The following is a 25,079-nucleotide window of genomic DNA, read 5'->3' on the forward strand; positions in this document are numbered from 1 at the left end:
CTTATTATAGTTTAGCAATTTGGTTGCAAGATAACATTAAATATTGATTTTTAATTTTATTAGAATTAATATTTAATTGTTTTAACATTTATAAAGTAGGGTTTAGGTACTATGGATTTCCTACAAACATCGTAAAAATTTCATAGTTGAAAACCGATATATCTAAGATATATCAATACGCCGCGAATAATTATTTGATAGAAGAGTTTTTTCAATTATCCTATCCTATTATACGCTTCTTGCAATGGAAACCTTGTTTTTTAAATGATCCGCAGTTCAGTATATTGTCTGAAGATTTATTGGTTATTCTATTTTGCGTGTTAAAGTGGTAACGCAGTACGGATTAGTGATTACGCTTTTTCTGAGAGCACAATATACGCACTACGTCGTACTTCACCATGTTTGAAGTGCGGTCTGCCAACTCTGCCAGAATGTCCGATGACGGTCGAGTCGATCGGTTGTTCGACTTGCACACTTGACAGCGCTGCGGTCGCGTGGTGTGCACGACGGCCGCCGGCGTGTTGTCGGCTGCGCGGGGGATATCCCGGAGTGTTTCCCAACAACACCGCTCCGCACCCACCCCTCAGGACCATTACGGCGATCCGGACCAACACGTGTTTATCGGGTACGCGCGGCGCGCACACGGCTGATGGACGGGCGGAAACGGGCGCCACCGTTGTGCGCAAACCCCCGCCGCACCACCGGCCGCGTGACCAGACGATCGGAACGCGGCCCCGACCCTCGCCCGCCCACCGATCATGATCGTTCGTTACCACCGCCGCACCGACGGCCTTATGCCATTCCCCGCGTGCTCACGTACGTCGTCATCACCATAGTGTAGACCGTCGTCGTCGTTGTCGTTGTCGTTATCCCCAAGTCTCGACTCCCGAGGCCCGACGGTCGGCCACCAGTAGTAAACACTTGTTCAGTATGTGAGCACGTTGCTTATGTCATTAGCGCTTCCGTCGACTGATCAAATTTTGTATTTGACATTATTTTTCATTCACTCATTATTTAACTCGTTAATCGTTGTTTATTAACTAAAAATTAATTTGTTATCATTATTATTTATTTTTTCGTTGCCCATTTTTATTTCGTGTTTTTCGATATAGCATACATATTTATTTTTACGGTTTGTACACGATAAATGACGTTGGAATTATGGGCCTAAACAGCGGTCAACGAGTACGCTCCGCGCATGTACAACTGACGGCGATTTCTTTGGGAATCCGGGATCCGGATGTCTTTGGAATGTAAAACTATGCTGCGAAAAAGATTCTCAGGGGAAGTCCCTGTTAAATGTAAGTATTGGATTAATTTTTGTTTTACAATACGATTGTGTAATAATTAAAAATATACTGCAGAATGATATGTGGTTCTTGCTGTGTAAGGCACCGAAAGTTTGAGATGTTTTTAAAGCAATAAAAACCACTAAATTTTTTCGCCAAAAATTAAATCATCCGGGACGCGCGCGTTAAGAATTTAAGATTCAATCGAATGCAATGAAATTAAATATTGTCCAGTGAACTTGGTGCTTTATCCGTTAGAGTGTACTAGTTATATGTAAACATATTATGAACAGTTCTATTTCGTGTTTTATACGAGGGCATTATTATTTATTGTTAATACTAAAAATGCAAACAACAATATTATGTTACTGCGGATTTGCGAAACACTATGGTTCGACCTTTAATCACGTATTTTTTATTTTTTTATACATATTATTATCATTGGTTAGCGGTCGTTTTTCTCTTCGTCGCGGTTTATCGCTTTACCATAATATCGTTGGTTCGACAACCACCAATCACAACAACAACAAACGGTATAATATATTAATATTATTATTATTACGTTCTGTATATATATATTTTTCTGGTCTGATTTTCGATATGCGGTATATTGTATAGTTACCGTAGAGTATGCACTGTACGCGGAGAAATGTGCGGATTCCCCCTGACCCGATCCTATCGCCACAACTACCGTCATCGCCACGGCACTACAGCAGGCTGTGCGTGTGTTGTTATCCCCGGTTGTCCTCCACTACCTCACCGCCCTTCATTACCGTTCCCGGTCAAACGGGTCACGAGGAGTCCCCAGCGGAATCTTACTCACAACACACACACACACACACACTACATTATTCCCACGTTGCCGCTGTGCACCAAACACAGACATATTTATATACACACACGAATGCGTGCATCATTAAACAGTCGTCGTCCCCCCACCCCGCGTCACGTCCAAGTCGTCAGCACCAAGGTTCCTTGTATTGCGTTATTGGCATATCGCGTCGTCCCTCTCACTTCACCTCACCGGTCTACCATCCGTTCCCTCCACACCCACATTATCGCGGCTACAACGCACGCTGTCCTAGCGGGGCCACGGGCCCGCCTTGCTCGAGCGCGCTCGCGTATACAAACAGCCAATGTTTACAACCGGGTTCTCCCGGGCACCTGTTCTCCGCCGCGTTTACGCATAAAATTGTGAATAACCCGTGAGCCCAGACGACTTACCAACCTGTCTTACCTCGAGAGTGATGGCAGAAGCGTTCGCGACTTCGGTGCATGCGCGTACATGATTATATTATAAAATTATAATATACTCTGTACAGGTATGTGTGTGTGTGTGTGGTAGTGTGTACCACTCTCAGCGCGAGTTGTACGTGAACATAGTGCGGCGGCGCGTCGTAAACGTTTGTAGCTTACAACGATCACGCATGTGGTATCGTAGTATAGTAATAAATAATAATGATAATGCGTGGTTGCGTATCGGAACGAGTGGCGAAGAGGGGTGGGACATTCTAACAAGTGGTTTCGGCCCGATGAGTAATAATAATAGCCTACGAATTGACGTTGTTCATGGAGATTATATTTTTCTGTTTCTTATGCGTTTAATAGTCCATTGGCATAGCTATCACGTATTATTACTTATTAGTTATTAATCAATGATATTATTATAGCTTATTAAATTATTATTCACTGTCCCACCATGCCTTAGACATTTTTAGAAATATATACGTTTCACGTTTGGGTTGCAACCGAATGATTCAATTTTCATTTTTCGTTACTAATTATTAATTAATAGCTATACAATATTTCCAATTCAAATAATATTAAAATGTGCAAACATGAAATATTATTTCCACAAAATTATATTTATATTATATAAAACGCTACACAACGTTATCGGAACGACTGCTTACCTCTTCAATTTATTAATCATACTAATCGATACACCTAGTGCTTGATTCATTTTAATGTATAAAGTGCATGATCAGCAAACAACTATTAAATCCATACAATTCGACGTCTACAACTAAAAGTGCATCCCATTTGCTTGTACAGTTGTATCGATTAGTAATTAGTAATTATATATTATTCATTATTCAGTGTTTTAGAGATGACGTTCACTCAGTAACTCGCTTAAAAAAATTCACTCGCCTTACGTTTTTTATTTTTAACAAAGAAGTTTATATCAAAAATTGCTTAGAATAATCTGTAATGGATGTTTCGAATTCGCGTATTTTATTCTAAAAATGATTTTTTTATGATCCGTTTGCTTGAAATTGACGAGGCTATTATTTTTACATGTTAAGTTAGCCAAAACAACCGCAGGTGAGTTGCAAAACGGCACACGTTCTAATGAATTGTTTTTATTTTTTTATTATTCTGCTAATTATGAACGTGTTTTATTCTCGTACTATATGTATTATTATCGTACGAATTGGAAGCGCATGCCTTGTGATCTCGACAAACGCGTTAAGCATATATTATTAGGTGTATCGTGTATGTATGCATAGTAATTTTAAATACTAATTTATGAAATGTAGATATTTATATTCATATTATTTATAGATAATTATATTGTTTATTATTGTCTTAATTTGTGTTGAGTGTTGAGCAAATTACACGTGTTCTTTGGTTGTAATCGAAAATTCATCCGGTGTTGTACAAAGTCCTATAATACATCGATATATTTTATTATTGTGTTGATAAACTGTTTTCAAAAATCATCGTTAGGGTTTATTGTGGTGAATAAAACTGAGGTTATCGGTACAATGTACATATCATACAGAATCGTATATAACGGCCTTTGAGTTCTGACTTGGGATCTCATACACGCTCTCTCACACAACGTTAAGAGAACCTATATATTGTTGAGCAAAACAAATTCCTTGTCCTCGATTCGAATGTATAATAGATGGGTGTATAATATTATCTCGTATAGGTATTATAAGTGTATAATAATTTAGTTTTTATAAGAATTGGCTAAGCGGGAGGGTGTTTTCTAAAAAGGTGCGGTGACCGTGTTATTGGTGTAGGTACACTGGTACACACACAAACACAACGGGTTTACACCGGATACACGGCGGGTGGTGGGTCGGCCAGGTTCAACTTGGAGGGGGAAGCAATGCTAACAGCAGTCTTCTCCCTGGTTCTCAATAACACGAGAAAAAAAAGGCTCAACTTGGAGAGAGGTAAGTGTGCGGTCAACCGGTTTTCATTATCCGTGGACTGGACGGCGCCAGCCGGGCGGCACGCTGGCAGCTGCAGTAGGTATACAACGAGATATTCATATTCGTCTAGCTCCAGCGGAACCCGTCAGCGCGGCGGTACTGGCGACTATGGCGATTGTCACCTGCACCACCTCGCCACGAGTCGACCTAACCAACGGGTCAACGATACCATCGGATGATCGGACGCAAGTAACTGCCGCACTTGGGTTTCCGGGAAAATGGTGATTGGCGCTCGCTACTCACCAACTTAACTGCTTCTTCTACTTATTCGCTAGATACTTTACAAAATAAACCCACTCTTATTATGATGCGATTGTTTTGTTCGCCGCTGCCGTTTGATCTGTGCACTCGGATCGTCGACTTCAGTGTTCGTACTGCTTTTATGTGCTTCCTGTTTAACAGATTCCTACACTATCGTCGTGTCTTGATTATTTCGCTGTGATAATGGTGAGACATCCACTCGGACACCTCCAAATATCCTATGTTTTTTGGAAACAAACATCAAATTTTCTACAAATTGAATCCTCTTAATAGCGGACAAAATTTTGGTAACCAAAAATACGGTAGGATTATGTTCTGTAAATCCTTATTATTGTTCTTAAAATTAAACAATCGGTGCGGAGTTGATAAATGGGGTGTCGTATCTCGTATATTGAGGAGTGATATTTTCATAAATAACTGTTAAAATGTTTTCTAAACAACCGCCAACCGGTATGATGCAGTTATGCTTCTAGATATAAAGGTTCGTATAATTTTCATTGTTATAGTCGTTATCGAAAATTACGTTATTGCTACACGGAAAATCATTGCTCTTTCAGTTTAATTTATATTTTAATATAATTTTGTATGCCATTTCGATTTACGGTTATTCCCTCTCACTTTACTTAACTTTACCCACCTTTTCAATTTTAATGCTAATATGAAATCAACCGTTTTGTTTTCATTTTTAGACTCTGAACGAAGTGATGAATGTCTTAATTTTACATTGATGTGTTTTTTTTTGTGTCTGTATACAGCATAACTAGTCGAAATAATGCTTCGATCAAACTTTGGGGGTGGTTTCCGATGTAAAATCGAAGATCCTTGGTGCATTATAGAGGTCAAAAGTAATTATTTTCCAGCAGTTTTCAAAAAAATCGATTTTTTTATATGGTTGTAATTCAAAAACTAATCACTGTAAATACTTGAAATTTTCACCAAATGTTTTATGTAAGTGTTATCTATATACAGTTAAATTTCCAGACCACTGAAATTTTCAATTTTTTTGAGAATTTTTTTTTGAAGTATCGGTAAAAAAAATGTTGGACGACCAAAAAAATTTGAAAATTTAATACAAGGTTCCTTATGAGTTGTTCTTATTGTAGCTAAAAAAAATTAAAAATCGTAAGTCACAATTTTTTTTAATAAGCGTTTATAGTTCAAAATTTTACGAAATCTGTCGAAAATGCGAAAATTTGCAATTAATTTTGAAGTTGAAAAATCATAACATTTTTTGCGTTTATAACTAAGGATTAAAAATACAACACTAAGTTTTCCTTCAAGTAGCTATAGAGAAAACTTAAAGCATCATTATGGGAAAAATTTTAAGTGCGTTTGAATTTTAAATTTTTACGAATTAGCGTAACGATAACGATTTATCCTGAAACGATTTTAAATATTTGTAATTATTCAAAAAGTATAAGTCGTAGATACTTGAAAATTTCACAAGTTATTTAGATTTGAATTTTCTTTACATGATTTAATTTTCGAAATATTTTGACTTTTTTTAGATATTTATAGACAACTGAAAATTTTAATTTTTCTGAAACATTTTTTTTGAAGGTCGATAACATTTTTTTGGCCCTATCAAAATACTTGAAAATTTAATACAAAGTTCCTCATAAGTAATTCTTATAGTGATTAAAAAATTATGAAAATACAATTTTTTTTTATTAGCATTTGAAGTTCAAATATTGACTTAATACGTAAAAATTACGGCAATGTTCAAATTATTTTAGATAGAAATTCATAAAAGTTTTTCTTTTTAGATCTAAGATTTGAAAATTGAATACAACGCTCCTAACACATTGTAACAATAGCAGTTGAAAAATATTAAAAATACATGCGCACAATTTTTTTTTATAAGCGTTTAAAATTCAAATTTTGCCTAATTACGTAAAAATTATGGCAATGTTCAAATTATCTTAGATATAAATTCATAAAAGTTTTTCTTTTTGATTCTTTGATTTGAAAATTTAATATAAGGCTCTTATCATATTTTTACAATAGCAGTTGAAAAATAAAAGAAATATATATGCATAATTTTTTTTAAAAGCATTCTAAGTTTGAATTTTGACAAAATACGTAAAAATCACGAAAATTCGCAAATTGTTTTAAACTAGAAATTCATAAAGTATTTTCCTTTTATATCTAAGATTTGAAAATTTAATACAAGGCTCCTAACATATTTTTACAATAGCAATTGAAAAATAAAAGAAATATATAATCACAAATTTTTTTTATAAGCATTTACAGTTCAAATTTTGACTAAATGCATAAAAATTACGGCAATGTTCAAATTATCTTAGATAGAAATTCATAAAAGTTTTTTTTTTTAATTCTAAGATTTGAGAATTTAGTACATGGCTCATAATATATTTTTACAATAGCAGTTGAAAAATAAAAGAAAAATATATCAACAATTTTTTTTTACATGCATTCAAATTTTAATTTTGACAATATACCTAAAAATCATTAAAATTCGTAAATTATTTTATCCTAGAAATTCATAAAAAATTTCCTTTTATATCTAAGATTTGAAAATTTAATACAAGACTCATAATATATTTTTACAATAGCAGTTGAAAAATAAAAGAAATATATAGCCACAATTTTTTTTTTTTACAAGCATTTAAATTTAAATTTTGACTACATACGTATAAAAATCACAAAAATTCGCAAGTTATTTTAAGTATATTTCTTCAGTGATTTTCTTTCTATCATATTAATAGATTTTGTTTGAATGTATTAGTTATATTTTTTTAGAGCACTCATATACCTACTCGGCTACTCTTATATACTTGTCATTTGCGTTCTGGTTTCTTTTTAGTAAACAATAATTTATTCAAAATATTCGTATGTTTGGTGTTTATTTGATTACTTCTATATATAGAAATGTATACGTTGTATTGTATATTTTTATATATATTATATGTATAATAATTATGTTTGCCTCTTGTTATATTGTTGTTGTTGTGTTTTACCTTTTTGTTAGACGGTGTTCAATTAAACGGTGACACTAAGTGAAATTTGATATACTACAGCACGTTGGTATCGTCATCTATCGATGGTTCTCTACTTTATCGTAATTAAAAGAGTAACACCCTCATAAACAGTTCAACATTATTTTGTTTTCTAATGCTCAAAACATATTCGACCTTTATTACTTATTACCATTATACCTATATTTATAATGCACGTAGACGTAGTGTCATAAATAAATACTTAATTGTCTGTATAGGTACTATTATTATTTTGTGGTACTATGCATGTTTTTACGACACGGGCGGATAGGCCTACCGGGCAACCGGGCATTTCCCGGTGAGCCCCCCTTCGTATTTCGGTAATGGAACCCTTTAATATCATATATTATTAAATTCTTTTTCATGTGGGGCCCCTTTTTAAAATTTTCCGTTAGGCCAAACATGGCCTATCCGCCCATGGTTTACGACGTTTACGTGTATATGGTTCACCGTTTAGTGTTTACGCGTCTCGTTGTATACTCGTACATTATCTAACATGATAATATTGATAATACAATTAATGTCATATTAGATATTATATTACTGATAAAGAACAGCTATAATATATAATATATATATATATATATATAACTAATTAGTTGCTCTGTCGAGTACAGACGACTGCTGCCCCGTCCGGTAGACCCACAGACATAGTTTCGTAATTACGCATCCATTTTACATAATACGTTTGTTTTAAAAATCCGCTTTTATTTCACAATCGTCATGTTGAGGATAACGTAATTATATTATATGCATGCGCTATGGAGTATTAAACACGAAGTGTACTCTGAAGGTCACCTGGTGGTGTGGTGTGCGTATTTTTTATAAAGTTATCAGCTGTGTGTTATGCGTATGCAATGCGAAGTTAAAAAAAAACGTTAAGGTTTTTTTTATGTCGTATAGAAAGTAAACAGTCGATGCCGTTTTGATGGGTGAATGAGAGAGAAGGTCTGGATTGATGTTTTGCTTTAATATATTATGATATGATATAAGTAGTATATTATACATGTTTTTAATTTTCACGTTAACTTCTAACAGGCAATAAGACTTCGCTAATCGCTTCGTTCGTAAATCAGGTGCTTAAAAGTCTTAATAAAAATGCTTACCTGCAGAGTATATCTGTATGAATATTATATTAATATTTTTACATTACATAGGCATACATGAGGAGAAAGTGATTTATTTATCAATGGCACATTAATTAAATACGTACGATTTGAGTGTAATGACTGATGAGTTACTCAGAGATAATTAATATGAATCTAGGACATCTAGCTCCAATGAATTTTGGATATTCTTCTAAATTATAACAGATATGCATATAGTATACGAATATATAACCATATACACAACCTAACTACTTATTTAATGGGTAGCATAAAATTTTTTGAATCTCTGATAGTATAGTAACTTCACGAGTGGTCGATATCTATTGGCAGATGGTTGCCTTGTCCAGTACTGTGAAAAATATATGTGTGGAGAGGGAAAATGTCTAAATACCAAATAACCCTTGATAAGCCTGTGTTACGGAATGAAAATATGGAATCGCTGTGATATGATTAACGTCTATATACATAATTATGACCAAGAAAACGGTATCTTATGCTCGACCACAGTATATATATATTTTTAATTGCTATTTAAAGAATATTCGACTTTACTTGAAGTTTTCTTTGTGTCTTACTTATAAATAGGGACATAAATCTTATTACATAACTAAAAATATTTTAAATATTTTATACACGGAAAGGGTTAAACATATTATTATCTAACAGACCCAGAGGGGCTTCTGATCCACACACCATTCTAAAGTTTGCCTTCAATAACTTTTTTTAAATTTTATAAAATTTTCATATCGCATTTTGATGATACATCGTCATTATAATTCATTAGTCAGAATTTTCCCGAGGGAGTGTATAGAGGAACCATCCATAGTAAAATAAAATGTAATATTACTTAAAAAATATAAGGGAATAGTGCCAGTGAAAATCATAAATAATATAGCTGCATATGGATGATGTTCTAAATTAAGGTATAGCATCGATCTGATTTACACTTTAAATTACAATTATAAATTGTTGATAGATAACAGTGTTTTGTTAGAATCTGTTAGAATCTGAAAAAAGCTCTTTATCGAAAATCACTAAACATAATATACAATGATTATGTCCTAATTATTGATATTATTTATTATTTATTTGAATCAAAATTATATCACATACATAGGTATTTTCATTACATATTGAATAACATAATAACATCTTAATTTAAAATTAGTTCTTAATGTTTAATTACATTTCTATTATTGCTCGATACTTATCTAATTACTTTAAGTAAAAATTTGTGATGAGATAAGGGATTTCAAAATTAGCTTACAATATTAATTTTAATGTCGAAGACGGGGACGAAGATGAATAACATAAAGGACTGACAAATAATTAATAATTTTAATATAGTTGGTAGTAGATCGTTAATTAAATATTGCTTATATATATTTTTTTAAATTTCATATTTAAATATATTTATGTTGTATAATAATTTTTATTTAATAACATTAAACAACATTTAACACTATTGTTTTTAATTAGGTTATCAATTAACATATTTATGTAATTGTATTTTCTATAATGCCATCATCATTTTAAAGATGAAATGAGTGAGGCCTATTATCTTCTTGAAAATAAAATAAAAATAAAATTAAATGTTAATTACTTAAGTTGTGTTGGGAATAATCCTGCACGCTACATTGTGTACACATTTCAAACTATGCATGTTGCTATTGCATATACATATATAAGTGTGTGTGTGATATTCAATTATTATTGACTTCACAAATTAATATTGAAAAAAGCTGTATGATTTTCTATCAATATAATAAGGTGGATAGTTATGGTACATACTATATAGTATATAGGTAATAGGTATCTGATATAGTATTATATATTTTGTAGATAAAGATTCAAATTAAAGATAATTTTTTTGGTGATTTCATTCGGTGCTTTTTTTAAAATACCGTTTAGTTTAGAATAGCTGCAGTTTATATATTTATATTCGATTTTATCAAGAAGTTGACAGCACAACAAATCTTATCAATTTTAATAATTGCATATGTTGGAAATTATATTAATTTAAATTATTATTATGTGACAATAAAATATTTTATTTCTTATAACTTATAAATATCCTTGGCAGTAACACCTCTCCTCCCCATATCACCCAAATTACGTTATGATTCTTACAGTAAATTTTATTATACATTTATAATTTTATATTTACTAGAAAAATTAATCATAATAAATTAACTGAAAGGAAATTCAAGTAATCAGCTAATTAAAAAAAGTTATTCAACAATTTATTTCAAATTTTTATAGTTATCTGTTGACTAACTAAATAAGTAAAATGTAAGTTTTATTTATAAATTATGATGACCTAACACGTGTTAATCATATTAATAGTGATCAGTGATGTAGGTAAAAACACTAGATAGTAACTAAAAAGTAAAAACTAATAACATATGTTATTTGAAAGTTGAATCTGGTATCTATATAATATGTATAATAATATAAGTATATAGGTTTCTATTTACCACACTTTAATATGAACAGTTTGAACATAACGATACACTAGATGTTTTGCTTTTTTTATTTTTAGTATGTTTTAAATCTGTATACGTTAAGTACCAAAATAATTTTCGTGAACAAAAATAATGTTTATTTTTCGAAGTTTGTCATGGTCGTGGTACCCCCATTTTGTTATTTATTATTACTTATTATTTGCAATATCTATTATGTAAAAATGTATTATACTCTATGGAATTTATCTCATATTGAGTAATAGGTACTATAATAATTATTATAGTCGTTTAAATAATATATATTATACTATAACATATTATTCGTACAACGAACCTACGCTGCGTATGTGCACAAGTTAAACATTTTATAAGAATATTTACAACACAGTCATAAAGTAATCTATATGAACAAATCTTCAAGATTATATATTTGACAAATAAACACATTTAAGCAATATGCTTAAAAACATTTATTACTTTAATATGAAAAATGTCCAAATTTTAATTTAAAAGATAAAGTTTAATAAAATAATAACCTTATGAATGGTTAGTTTTTTGAAAATTTTTGAATATTAATTAATTGTACAATGAAACCTCTAATTAAACTACAAAGATAAAGGTATTTTTAGGGCCCTCAAAAGTTGTTCAAAAACTGTCTGGATTACATATAGGTATATTTATTATACGTATCACGTAAAGTACGTAATACGTAATTTAAAACAAAAGTATATAAATAACGTACATCTACTGTTATCTATTCAATATTCGATTCGATCATATATGTTTGTGTCATGTAAATCTAGGTAAAAAAAATTCGCTTCAAGTTTTCAAATTAGGTCTTCGTTTTTAATTTGATTTTACGTTGCGGAAGACTTGGAGTATTTTTTGCCGGAGTCGTGTTGCACTGCAAAGATTGACGATAGACGATAGAAGATAGTGGAGTATGTAAAAGCGTACACAAATAAAATTGCACTGTATAATATACAATGTAAATTATACATATATGTCTTATTATATGTAATTATTGTTTATGAATGGGATTGGAATGCGAACTTATAACAAATTATAGTAATCGAAAATTAATTAGAATTATCATCAGAATAATAATATCTAATATATTACTGATATTAGTTTAATATGTTATAGGTGTCGCGAAAATAGTTGTACATAATATTATAAAGTTGAAATTCTATATAGCCTTTAATGGATCAGTCTCCCTCATATATAAATGGCATCTAAAGCTTGACCAGAAATGTCTCCGGTCTGCATCTCTCGACCCCTCGAAATTTGTGACAACTCGTGGTTCTCATCGTGATTACATCGCGTATCTATTATTATTATAATCATCGTCGTTGTTATTATAATATTAATATTTTATTGAATTGCGGGTGCGTGTGCGTGTGCGTATAGGCGGTTGAGGACAGATGGCGAACCGGTTATCGTTGATGCAGTCTTGCTGCTATACGTGCTGATCCGGGAAAACAGAACCGAACGAAATTAAAAACAAAAAATAAAATAAAAATTTAAACCTGTAATGATCGGTTAGGTATTTTTTCTCCATGAACTGCGAACGAATTATAAAAAATATTAGAGTCACAATTGTCACAGAATGTATTACGATACATTAAAATGCGTCTTCAATAATCATTATACGTCCCATTCGTTTGCACCTTATTATTAGTTGATCTTGTATTGCGCCAGCCACAATATATATCCTGTTTTGTGTCTTAACCTCTTAACCCCGTCGGTCGTCACACATTTTTAGAAACAAATTCTCGAGACTGTATTTGATACTATCGCGATTTGTTGTATAACAATGTATCGTGTCGATCCAAGGAGTGTTTTCGGTTACACTCGTCCGCCGTACGCCATATAAGTTTTAATTTTCTCGAGTGTTTATCTTGTTGTTTTCGGCCGAGATTGGGCAGGCCGCTCGAAAATCGAATTTGGTCGGTGGTGGTGATGCAGTACACTTGCACGTAGCTACGTAGGTGGTGCAGCGGCGGTTGACAGTGTATGTAGATTGTCCGCAACGGATGTGGGCCCGTGGGGTATTTGAATAGTATTATTCATTCTTTTCACTCTGCGACGACGCTAATATTAGCTTTTGGCTCGTTTTAGTTATGCGTGTGCTCTGCCCACGTACTCGAATGTGTATATACTAGCACATCATACAACGTTGATTATTAAATATTATTAATATATATACATATTATATATTATGTACATTATATTATAATAAACGCGCGTACAATTCCATTGACCTCGCCAAGCTCGCCGTACACGCTGCATATTATTTCTGCTCAGTCCGAATATTGTTATGATTTATATTTATAAATTGTGCTTGCTTTTATGTTTCAGTGGATGATACAATTGAGATGAGTCCCAGCAACAACGAGAACAAAAGTGAGTTGTTACAGGTTTATATAGACAAATACACACAAATATTATACATATATTTATAAATTATAATATCCTCATCGTACCTCTAAATAATGGTATACTGTCCCTTCATCGTGATAGTAACTAGAAGATACCTATATTAAATGGTACATACTATAATACTATGTATGTATTCGATAGACAATTAAAATCCATAACAAAATTATGAAATAAAAATAGTATTTACTACATTTTGTAGCATATAAACTTATAGTTATAATATTATAGATAGATATGTCGTAAATCCATAAATTATTCTGCTATTGAAATTATTGCGCAGAGCTTGTTAGTTCATTAATTTATCCTTTAATTGTATTGTCTATAAAATATAATAGCGTGCCAGGTGCCTTATAGCCTACAGGTATAATAGTTATAACTTATAAGTATTCACGAATAAATACTTATTAGTTTGATATCTAATATTTGGTGTTTTCTTTGAATTAGCCGGATAAATGGGATGGACTGTTATATAATATATATATAGTTAAAATGTCAAATATATCTAAATATTAAAAATCAGGATTTGTATAATAACAGAAATCGCGAGATTCGTTGTGATATAATTGGTGCTTTTATGATAGGTTTTTGTTTTTGACGTAGAATTCTGAATTGGTTAAATTAATGATGTATCCTAATTCTATAGTAGAATTGGTTCCAGATTTTGGTAAGTAAATGGTCAATAATTACTCTCATTACCTCTCCCATTTCTACAGACTTTGACTCAGGGGCGGGTTTAAGGGGGGTAGCTAAGGGGGCAATAGCCCCCCCTTGGGACTAAGCTAACTATTTTTCAAAGCCAAGTATTATGATATATTGATATATGTATTAATAATTATTATGAAATATCGTCATTGATGAATATGATTATTAATTATGGATATTAGAATATTTAGGCTTCAAGCTATTTTTAGTTTGTTTTTCTTATCTATACCAATAATGTTGTTTATACCAATAATTTAACTATTTAAAATTTGCCACTATTGTGAAAAAACAATGACTTACTTATGAGGGTCGAGGGACTCAAAAATATAATCTGTAATTTTAAATTTTATATAGACTTAAAAAACAACTAACTAAATTTTTGAACCTCTATTAGCCCCCCCCCCCCTGGTGAGTGATAAAACCCGCCCCTGCTTTGACTGCAACTTAGAATTAAAGTACCTATGCAGTAGGCGGTTACCAGTTAGGCATTTATTACCTTGATAGGTGTCAAGTACTCGCTACAGTATAATTAAAGCAATTCTCATATAACTATTGGTTTATACTTGAACATAATATTATAATAATTATTATAATTAGAATATATACACCCTACATTTTTATTTGCATTTTCACCCGTAATATTTGACGCATAATTTAGTAATCACTAATCACAGTGATTAGTGTATCCTATGGTTGAAAAGTAAAGACTTTCAGCGGTTCAAAGACTGAAACTGTTCATAAATTTAACCAAAATGACAAATATTATAAATTATGTAAATATTTGATAAATTTATTTAGTATAATTATTTTTGTCATTGAAAATTAGAATGAATATTTTAAAAGCAGACAGTAGTCAATAAAACCCGTGCCGGTAAAGACATTTTAGATATACCTACAGTGAAACCTCCTTTAACGGACACCTCTCAATAGCGGACACCTCCAAATAACGAACGGAATTTTGGGAACGGTGAAATGTGTACTCACTATATTTCCCCTTTAATAGCGGACATCTCCAAATAGCGGACGACGTTTAAGTTAAGCGACCGAGAATGTCCGGTATTTAGAGGTTTCACTGTACTAGGTGCTACTGACAACTGGCACTGGGTTCTGCTATTTTCACACGAATATAATGATAGACCAATGGCTTGATGAGGCGCGGTCGTACGCTCAATCTGCGGAAACGCAGATTACTGAGCGTACGTACCGGCCGCAGTTGCTATAGCTCCCGAATGGGTGACCACCCGGGATTTTTAGCAACATATCCTTGTCACACATACACAAACACGTGTTACAACCCTACCCAATTAAAAACCTACAAACAAATATACAAAAATAACCCCTACCGTACCACCCCACACCCAATTGCCTATGTTGCCGCGGGTTCCTTATAAAAAAAAAAAAAAAAATGATAAATCCACCTTAAGTATAAGTTATAATTTGTTGTATTAAAATGTTATATTTTTATTCTACAAAATTGAAAGTATATACTTCCAAATTTAATAAAATTTTAAGCAGAAAACGCTTTAAATACCCTTTTACTGTTTGATCCACAGGGGGGATGAATTAAAGCCTAAATTTTAATATTTTGATATTTATTGGATAAAATACATCATCATGGAAAATTGGCATTTAATAAGAAAGTACTCAACTATTAACTATTATGTTTGTGTCTTAAATATACAGTAAAGATTATAATATTCGTATTTACACAAGTATATAATTTGGTATATAGACTATTATAGTATATACTGGTTTTAACAAAAAATGGAATGTATTTTTTTCAGTTTATATTATTTATTCATTAATCATATAGTAGGTAGGTAGCAGGCAGTGGCGGCTTGAACTTTTTTTCCCTCGAATCACGTTTAATATTTTTACACCACCCACCCTAAAATATAGTTATTAGTTATTACTTATTATTGTACATTATCTGCTGAGTACACAAATTATATTTATTATTTATAATTTAATATTTAAATACCAACCTGCAAAAATGGTCCAATCTACCTTTTCCAACTATAAGACCTACCCACCCAACCACCCATTAATATTTTTGTGAATCACGTGATTCAAATATACTCCCTTCGAGCCGCCACTGGTAGCAGGTACATACAGTGATATTAATATTTGATACTGTATGGTTTATATACTTATAATTAAAACGATTATAGGTATTTAGATTTGTATTGCTCATTATTGTATTAACTTAATTACGTACATATTATATTAAGTATAAGAACTTAGGGTGGGGGGGGGGGGTTACGCTAAATTGTTATCTGCTTAACTGCGTCTGTATATATAGTCTCATATAGATCTTACATCATGTGGTAAAATCATACTTTCTGTAAGTACCTAGTTCCAAATAGTAGGCTTCAAAAATAATATCACAGTACAAATTATTTACTTATTATATTATAGAAAAAAAATAAATATTTTGTTATATTATACTAACAGACTATATAGTTATTACAGGTAGGTAGTAGGTACTTATAATTTTTAAGATATGATATTATTTAATATTACCTATATTTTCCATTGGTTTACAGACATATATAGAACCAAAAAAAAAAAAAAAAATGAAATCGTTCTTAAAAATTAAAAATAAGTAAATTAATTGGCTTCTATATCGACATGAGCCTCAAATTGCATAATTGGTCAATAATTCTTAACATTTTATTAAGGAAATATATATGTGCAGAGTGCACTCGACGTCGTGTTAAGAGGACGCCACACCCGCATGTGTTGTCTCCGTCTTACAAACGTATAACATAGCAAAATCTGTTTAGCGCGGTACAACTGTTCTACCTCAATATTTATAAAGAATTTTCAAAATTTCACAACGCATAGGTAAGAACTTTAACTGTGTCATAGCGTTGTTTTTTTTTTTATAACATAAATATAATTAAAGTTATAATCTTAAGAAAATACATTTATTTTTTCATTAAATTACTTAAAATTATTGGTTTGTGCTATCAAAAAAATAACAACGCTATGACACAGATAAAGTTCTTACCTATGCGTTGTGAAATTTTGAAAATTCTATTATAAATATTGAGGGAGAACAGTTGTCCCGCGCTCAACAGATTTTGCTATGTTATACGTTTGTAAGACGGAGACAACACATGCAGGTGTGGCGTCCTCTTAATTGTATTCTGTGATGCCCTCGCTTTGTGTATTGGCTTAGTGTAATTTTACCATCTTTTTACTTTATACTCCTGAATGCTGATGAGAACTCAATATACCTATAACCCATGTAGGTATGCACTTAATAGGTTTTGTTCGGCGTGTTTGTTTAAATTTTTAAATATATATTATACATAAGTACATCTAATAATTTGTATTCTTATGTTTGGCAATAAAGAATATAATTGTATTAGGCCATTAAGAGGACGTTTCACCCGCATGTGTTGTCTCCGTCTTACAAGTGCGTAACATTGCAAAAACTGTTTTGCGCGGGAAAGAACCGAGAAAGATACAGTTATAACTAAGAAACGAAATTTTCACCACATAAAAAGGAGAATTTTGTCTGTGCAATATCGTTTTTATTTTTTCGATATCGCTTATACAAAAAAAATTTTTATTGTTTTATAATACATCAATTTTGCGTTTTTTAAGCATGAATAACTTTTTTTGTAGTTTTGATATCGAAAAAATAAAAACGATATTGCACAGACAAAATTCTCCTTTTTATGTGGTGAAAATTTCGTTTCTTAGTTATAACTTATAACTGTATCTTTCTCAGTTCTTTCCCGCGCAAAACAGTTTTTGCAATGTTACGCACTTTTAACTTACAAGTTTTAAGAGGTAGACAACACATGCGGGTGAAACGTCCTCTTAAGGAGATCATTATATTAGATAGATACTAGTATCTATTAACTATGCGACGTTAGATTGTGGTTAATGCTTTAATTAATCGTTTTTAAATTAGTATAGTACCTACCATTTGTACCTACTTATGACTAATACAATAAATTATATTAATAATTATAAGATTTATTATTACAAGTCTAATTATTTATGAATAAAATTTAAAAAAAATCAATACGTAAACACTAATCAGTAATAATCACAAATGATAAATTTTTATCTAAAATATAAATGTTATTATATCTAAGATACTTTTTATATATTATTACTAATATAGTAACAAAAAATATGTTTTACTAATTCTGTATGCCCATAAAATAGTTATTACTATAAAAATCTATTGTATATACTATTATATACCTATACGGCTATACATAAAGTAACTTGATATAACTTAATAAATTGCATATTATACCTAACCAAAAGCTGTGTAATATTGTCGTAACTTCGTAAGTAAATGTAAAATTCTTGAAATCAATAGGTACGATTCATCACAATTCAAACATAAAGACAAAAAATTAACTCGTTTCTAAAAATGACTCCTCTAAACTGCTAGCTACCTAATAATTAATATATTTTTATTTTTACTATAAGTCATATTTTACTAATTATTAGCCAATATAGTACCTATTACCTAATATAACTTCAATAAAATTAATTTAAAACTTATTTCTAAATTTTTAAATGAAATTAGGTTTTGCGTGTGGTACCTAGTTTTTTGATAAGTATTATTTTTGATGAAATAATCATTTTTTTAAGTATTACGTATTTGTAGACATTATTATTTATTATATAGAGCTATATCAAATGTTTTACCTACTCAATAATTATATCTGAAAGTAATTTCATACGTCATACCTATTACCTATACACATATATGATTCTATTTGAAATTATTGTAAAAACGTATGTCAACTTGTAACGAATTAATTGATTTTTGATTTTTTAGACGTAATGTGCCACTCTGAAAAGTCCTCGCCGTCGGCTCCTTTATCAGGTGGAAACTACTTGCATAAGAAATTCAAAAAAATCGCCACAGCAGACGATTATCCTGAAGAGGTTATTCCTACGCCTGTATTATCTACTGATGAATATTCTATCGAAGGTGTATGGCGACATAAATGTCCATACTGCAAAACTGTATGTACCAAGCCAAGTGCGCTCGCCAAACATTTACAAGTGCACTCTGATGAACGTCCTTTCCCTTGTGAAACGTGCGGATTTGCTTTTAAAACAAAAAGCAATCTTTCCAAACACTGTAAATCTCAATCCCATACAGAACGGTTAGCAAAAGAAGAACCGGAAGAAGCTAAGCCAAAAATATACAAGCCGAAATTTCGCACAGCTTCAATACACACCAAATTTGAAGAATTAAACACATCAGAAAACCATTCCGAACCGGTTCAGGTATTAGGAAATAAACAAGAAGAAGATTCTTCTCAACCTTTAAATTTGTCCGTGGTCGATGCAGTTAAAAAATGTCAAGAAAAAATTACTCCAGTTGTAGTGAATGGTCAAACCGAGCTAAAAGGTGTGTACAAATTGCTATTGAATCAAATAATTAAGTGTAATGAGAATAAGGAACAGCCTTTTTGTGAAATGTGTGGCTTAAAATTCAATAGTCAAGAAGACTTGGTTAGCCATATTTGTGATAGAAGTCCAAATGGAGTTAAATATCCAGAGCCCAAGACTGTAGCCTTGCCTCTCACGTCACCAGGACCATTATTAGGGCGCACACCATTAGTTGAGTTTCACAGACCAAAGGAACCTGATGTACAAAAACCTGTTGTTTTGCGAGTGGGTAATTTGATACAACAACAGGAAATGATTGCCATTTTCCAGACCAGCCGTGCTGTACCTTTTGTGCCAGGTATTCCAGGACCACATACAGCAATGCCTCGTCAATTACGACCGCAATATGAACCAAAACAGACTGATTCTCCACCTTCAAAGAAACCAAAAGTAGATGAAAAATGTCTTGTTTTAACATCTCATCATCAGGTAATAATAGTGTAGATGCATTCATTGGGTTATACCTATTTTGTTTTTTACTTAAGTTATCTATATTTCTTTTGAGAATAAATGATAACACAGAGTTTACTTGAATTGTGCATAATATGTTTGATTATACTTATATTATTTAATAAGAATAAATATTATTTTACTTAATCATATCTTTAAAGAACCAATACATATAAGTATTTTTAAATTTGGAATTTATCCAATAATTAGAAAGGATGAGTTAATTTTCATGGTCACATAGACATAAAATTGTTCTATATAGTTAAGTAGTTTTTCATTTAATTGTTATATCATCAAATAATTAAATAGTTTATTAAGTTCTTATATTTTTTATTAATTTTTATACCCTTCTAATTTAAACCAACTAAATGTATTAACTTATATATACTTAAAGTTATTACATAAAATAAGTTGAGTTAGATGCCTATAAGTTATTATAAATTTAATCTTTCAATAGACATGTTTTACATTTTATATTTACTTTACATGTCTATATATTATTAATATATATATAATTAATTTAAAAATACTAAAAATTTGGTAAATGTTTTTATATCCATAATTTCTTATTAATAATTGAAATTTAACCAAAGCAAATAATTTTTACACATAGTAAGAATAAGACATATGTAAAAGTATATTAAAAAAAATTGAAATTTAATTCCCATCAATGTTGATAAACATTAAATATTCATCATCAATGATTATTTGTTTGAAGTAAACAGGTCTTCTTGTGTTAATTTATTTAAAATATTACATTGTTAGCCGTTGACATTGAAGTTAATGGTGCTAATATGGTTATAATAACCAGTAAATGATGTAAGGTATATTCTATAGCTATAATTTTATATTTTGTGACTTATTCATCACCTTGATTAATGTTTCAATAATTATTACTATGTATGATACATTATACATTTAACAAATTATACTAAATTATATATTATATTTGTAGAATTGAACGCATTGATTTCTATTTCTGTTGATTAATTTAAAATAATGGTTCATATTTAAACAAAAAATTATATATTTTACACAATTCAAATTTGTTTAATTACTTGGAATAACTGTCAACATATTTTTTAGATTCCAACAACTACTACAGCTACTAGTACAGTGGCTCAGAAATTTGTACGACCAACCTCATTGGCATTCAAACCAGGATCATTCAGTACTAACCGCATGTTGCCCATGGTTAGTCCAGATACTCCAAGACCAAAAAAGAGCTACCAACAATTATATCTTAATGGCCATGCATACACTTATTTGGGATTAAAATGTACGACAAGAGTATTTTTTTGTACCCTGACCAAATGTCAACCCACATACACAATTCTTCCTGAAGTTAATACTATATCAATGTATTCAAATTGGAAGGTATATAAATATTGACACATCTATAGATTACTTCATTATACATATTTAAAAAAATCAATGTAGAGTTATTATTTTGTAGATTTGTGAATATCTTATATAATTTATTAATGAATAATGTACATTTTACATATAGATTTGTTCTGATATGGGGAGTAATATGCTGGGTGTTCGAGGAATGGATTTATATGACTCAAGTCAGCATAACCACGGGTATACACAAGCTGGTCAATCTCATGATTATATGGTTGCCCATTCATCTTACAAGCACCAACAGTTGCCTGATCAAACCAACAGAGTTGAAACCAACTCTTTTGGTAAATTAAAGATCTGCCCTGGAGGTTTTGAATCCAATGAAGATTATGTATATGTTAGAGGCAGAGGAAGGGGTCGATATGTATGTGCCGATTGTGGCATTCGTTGTAAAAAGCCTTCAATGCTCAAGAAACATATCAGAACCCATACTGACTTAAGGCCATATACTTGTACACAATGTACCTTCAGGTAATATCTATTGAAAATGTATTACATGCCATATTTTTAATAACATTATTATTTTATTTTCATAGTTTTAAGACTAAAGGAAATTTGACAAAACATATGAAGTCAAAAGCACATTTCAAAAAAGGAGTTGAGCAGGATCAAAATCCAATGTCCATGGATGATATTAAACAACTAGATTCTGAAGATATGGAAGACTACTCTGAAGATAACATGGATGAAGACGATGATATTGATGATGAAGATGATGATGAAGAAGCAGTAGATAAACACGGATGGCGTAAAACTCAATCAGATTTTGATGCTGCACGTTCATTATTAAGACTTTCACAAGTCTATCCATCACAAATACCTCAGTCAAATCATGCAAAAGCTGGTATATTGCCTTATGACCACAGACCTGTGTCATATCCATATCAATCTCTTTTAACTCTGACTGAGTCTGAAGTAAAAAATAATCACCAGTATCAGAAGCAAAATAGTCCACCTTTACAATCTGGAAGCAGTCTTTCAGTCCCACCACCATTACCTGTTCCACCCACACCTGTTTTTAATAATTCAGATATGATTCAAACAGCACCTGCAGATTTGAGGCATAATGTAAATGCAATTCTAAGCAGTAGCCCAAAACCAATGGTTAATAAACCAATGGATCTATCACGTTTTGGAAGTAGTAAAGAATTAGAACAAATAAATAAACCACAAGTAATATTACAATCCTCCAAAAAACCTAAAGCATTATTTCGACAACCTACTACTAATGGTCCATCACAAAAATATACCAGGTATGTCATATTTTATTACATAAATACTTATTATGACTGATGCTGACTAATTATGGTTTTTAGTATTCTAGAAGATGGACGAAGTAAGTGTATGGTGTGTGATAAGGTATTCAATAAACCTAGTCAATTACAATTGCACATTAATATACACTATTTTGAACAACCATTCCGATGTGAAGGTTGTAAAGAATCATTCCGAACCAAACATTTGCTTCAAAAACATTTGGACTCTATCTCACATTTGAATAAGGTGAGATTATTATATTCGATTCTCATAAATGTTTAGTTAATATTATTTTTCTCCAGGTAAATATGATGTCCACTCAAGGGCCTATTGTTAAGAATCCAAGACCATTTGAATGTGCTGATTGCCAAGTTGGTTTCCGAATTCATGGACATTTAGCTAAGCATTTACGATCCAAAATGCATATACTTAAATTGGAGTGTTTAGGAAAGATACCATTTGGAACATATGCTGAAATTGAACGCTTAGGGTTGAACTTGAATGATATTGATACTACTGACTGTGACAGTGCGTTAAAGAGTTTACAAGCTAGCCAAAAAGCCACTTAACAATAGTCAATACAAGTAGGTTTTCTTCAAGTTTATTAAACGTAAATGTTATAATAATTTACTACACACAATGTTATTATAGGTCAATGTTAAATTCTTGTATGGACATTTTTCAAAGCGCTCAACGTGAAAAAAAGACTGATCTCTAGAGTTCGACGGATTGAACAACTAGAAAACTGTGATAACAAGAGACATGAAACCACCTAAAAGGTTTTAAAGGGATTTTGGCCTAATCACAGACCACTAAGAAACTGAGCGATTACACATTTTTTACCCAACCTATTTATATAAATACTAATCTATTCTTATATTTATTAATATATGAAAACTGGGTAAATAATAAAGAATTTGTAAAACTATACATAATAAGTTTTAATGTATTAAGTAAGAATATATATTATATGTATAGTAAATAGTAATGTAGTCCAATTACATTTGGTAAAAATTGTATTTATCGTATTAGTAAGACAAGTGGAACATGTAGCCTGTTAAATGATGTCAATTCTCATGATGATCTTCCTTGAATTTGTGTTATGGATTTTATTTTTTAGGAATTTGATTTAAGTATTTAACTATAGGTTAATTATATTGTATACTTTTTTTTTTTGGCAACAATAATGCTCAGTTGAATTGTGGCTATATGTATTATTTTTTGGTCTACTGTTACTGGAATTTGAAAATATCTTTTGATAAACTGTCATAATTAAAATAAACTCAATATCCATTGAAGAACATCATTGTTTTATGATGTTTAATACATTTATTAAATTATTAATCAATTTACAAATTGTATTGAAATCTAATATTTGCTTTGATTTTTTCATTGAAATCAATCAATGTGAAATTATGATTCTCTTAATTCTGTTGACCACACTCAACTATTTTTTTTTTTTTTTAAATATTTTTTTTAATAGTGCAATACTCCAGTCTGCTATACCTAAGTCTCATCTCTATGTCATAAATACCATAACTGTTAAGTCTCTCTAGTACTAGGCTTCACTAAAATAATTGACCCTAAATACAAGCTTTCTAGTTCTCTCAAATTATTATAGATTACATTTATTGGTATCAATTGTATTATAATTCTGACAGTTGATAAAATATCCTCAACCCATGAAAAGTCTATATCAATGTCAATGTGTTCAGATGTATTTTCCTAAATGTAAAGCAAAAAAAAAAAAAAAATTATAAATAAACGTTAATGATATAAAACTTAGTTTTATAACATCATCTATTAAACCTAAAAATTCTATTTTTAATAACGACCAGAGGGCATTAAAGCTTTCCATTGATGAATTGTTCTGTGGCTAAATGTTTTTAGTGGCAGTTTATCATAACACCACTTATCACCTCTTAATAAGCAGACAATGTTCATTACCCAGAACCCACCATTAAAAAATATTTAAGTTTAATACTTAGAATGTCATTACCAGAACTGTGCA

The 25,079-nt window shown here is 31.0% G+C and overlaps 1 protein-coding gene across 2 annotated transcripts; it reads left to right on the forward strand.

Moving 5' to 3' along the window:
• Window positions 1-841: 841 nt before the first annotated feature.
• Window positions 842-24,369, forward strand: LOC107166344 (zinc finger protein schnurri). Of its 2 annotated transcripts, none has more exons than XM_015514963.2 (9): window positions 842-1,301; window positions 13,733-13,777; window positions 19,332-20,383; window positions 21,491-21,781; window positions 21,915-22,282; window positions 22,348-23,064; window positions 23,128-23,314; window positions 23,371-23,652; window positions 23,720-24,369. In XM_015514963.2, exons 1-8 carry the CDS (start codon window positions 1,241-1,243, stop codon window positions 23,635-23,637), a joined length of 2,988 nt encoding a protein of 995 aa, XP_015370449.2. In that variant the 5' UTR covers window positions 842-1,240; the 3' UTR covers window positions 23,638-23,652; window positions 23,720-24,369. The 2 variants fall into 2 exon arrangements, with proteins under 2 accessions (XP_015370449.2, XP_089080938.1); XM_089224812.1 differs by lacking the exon at window positions 842-1,301 and adding an exon at window positions 4,688-4,705.
• The last annotated feature ends 710 nt before the right edge of the window (window positions 24,370-25,079 follow it).

The sequence above is a fragment of the Diuraphis noxia genome, unplaced genomic scaffold (assembly GCF_037042655.1).
Source record: "Diuraphis noxia isolate RWA-SAM2 unplaced genomic scaffold, SU_Dnox_SAM2 contig0003, whole genome shotgun sequence".
Taxonomy (NCBI): Eukaryota; Metazoa; Arthropoda; class Insecta; order Hemiptera; family Aphididae; genus Diuraphis; species Diuraphis noxia.

What these genes read in the sequence shown, in the direction of transcription:
- LOC107166344 (XM_015514963.2), top strand. Translation starts at nt 1,241, where the DNA reads ATGTCTTTGGAATGTAAAACTATGCTGCGAAAAAGATTCTCAGGGGAA. An exon ending in CAGCAACAACGAGAACAAAA is followed by an intron (nt 13,778 to 19,331) that starts GTGAGTTGTTAC and finishes TTGATTTTTTAG; the next exon opens with ACGTAATGTGCCACTCTGAA. An exon ending in TTTTAACATCTCATCATCAG is followed by an intron (nt 20,384 to 21,490) that starts GTAATAATAGTG and finishes CATATTTTTTAG; the next exon opens with ATTCCAACAACTACTACAGC.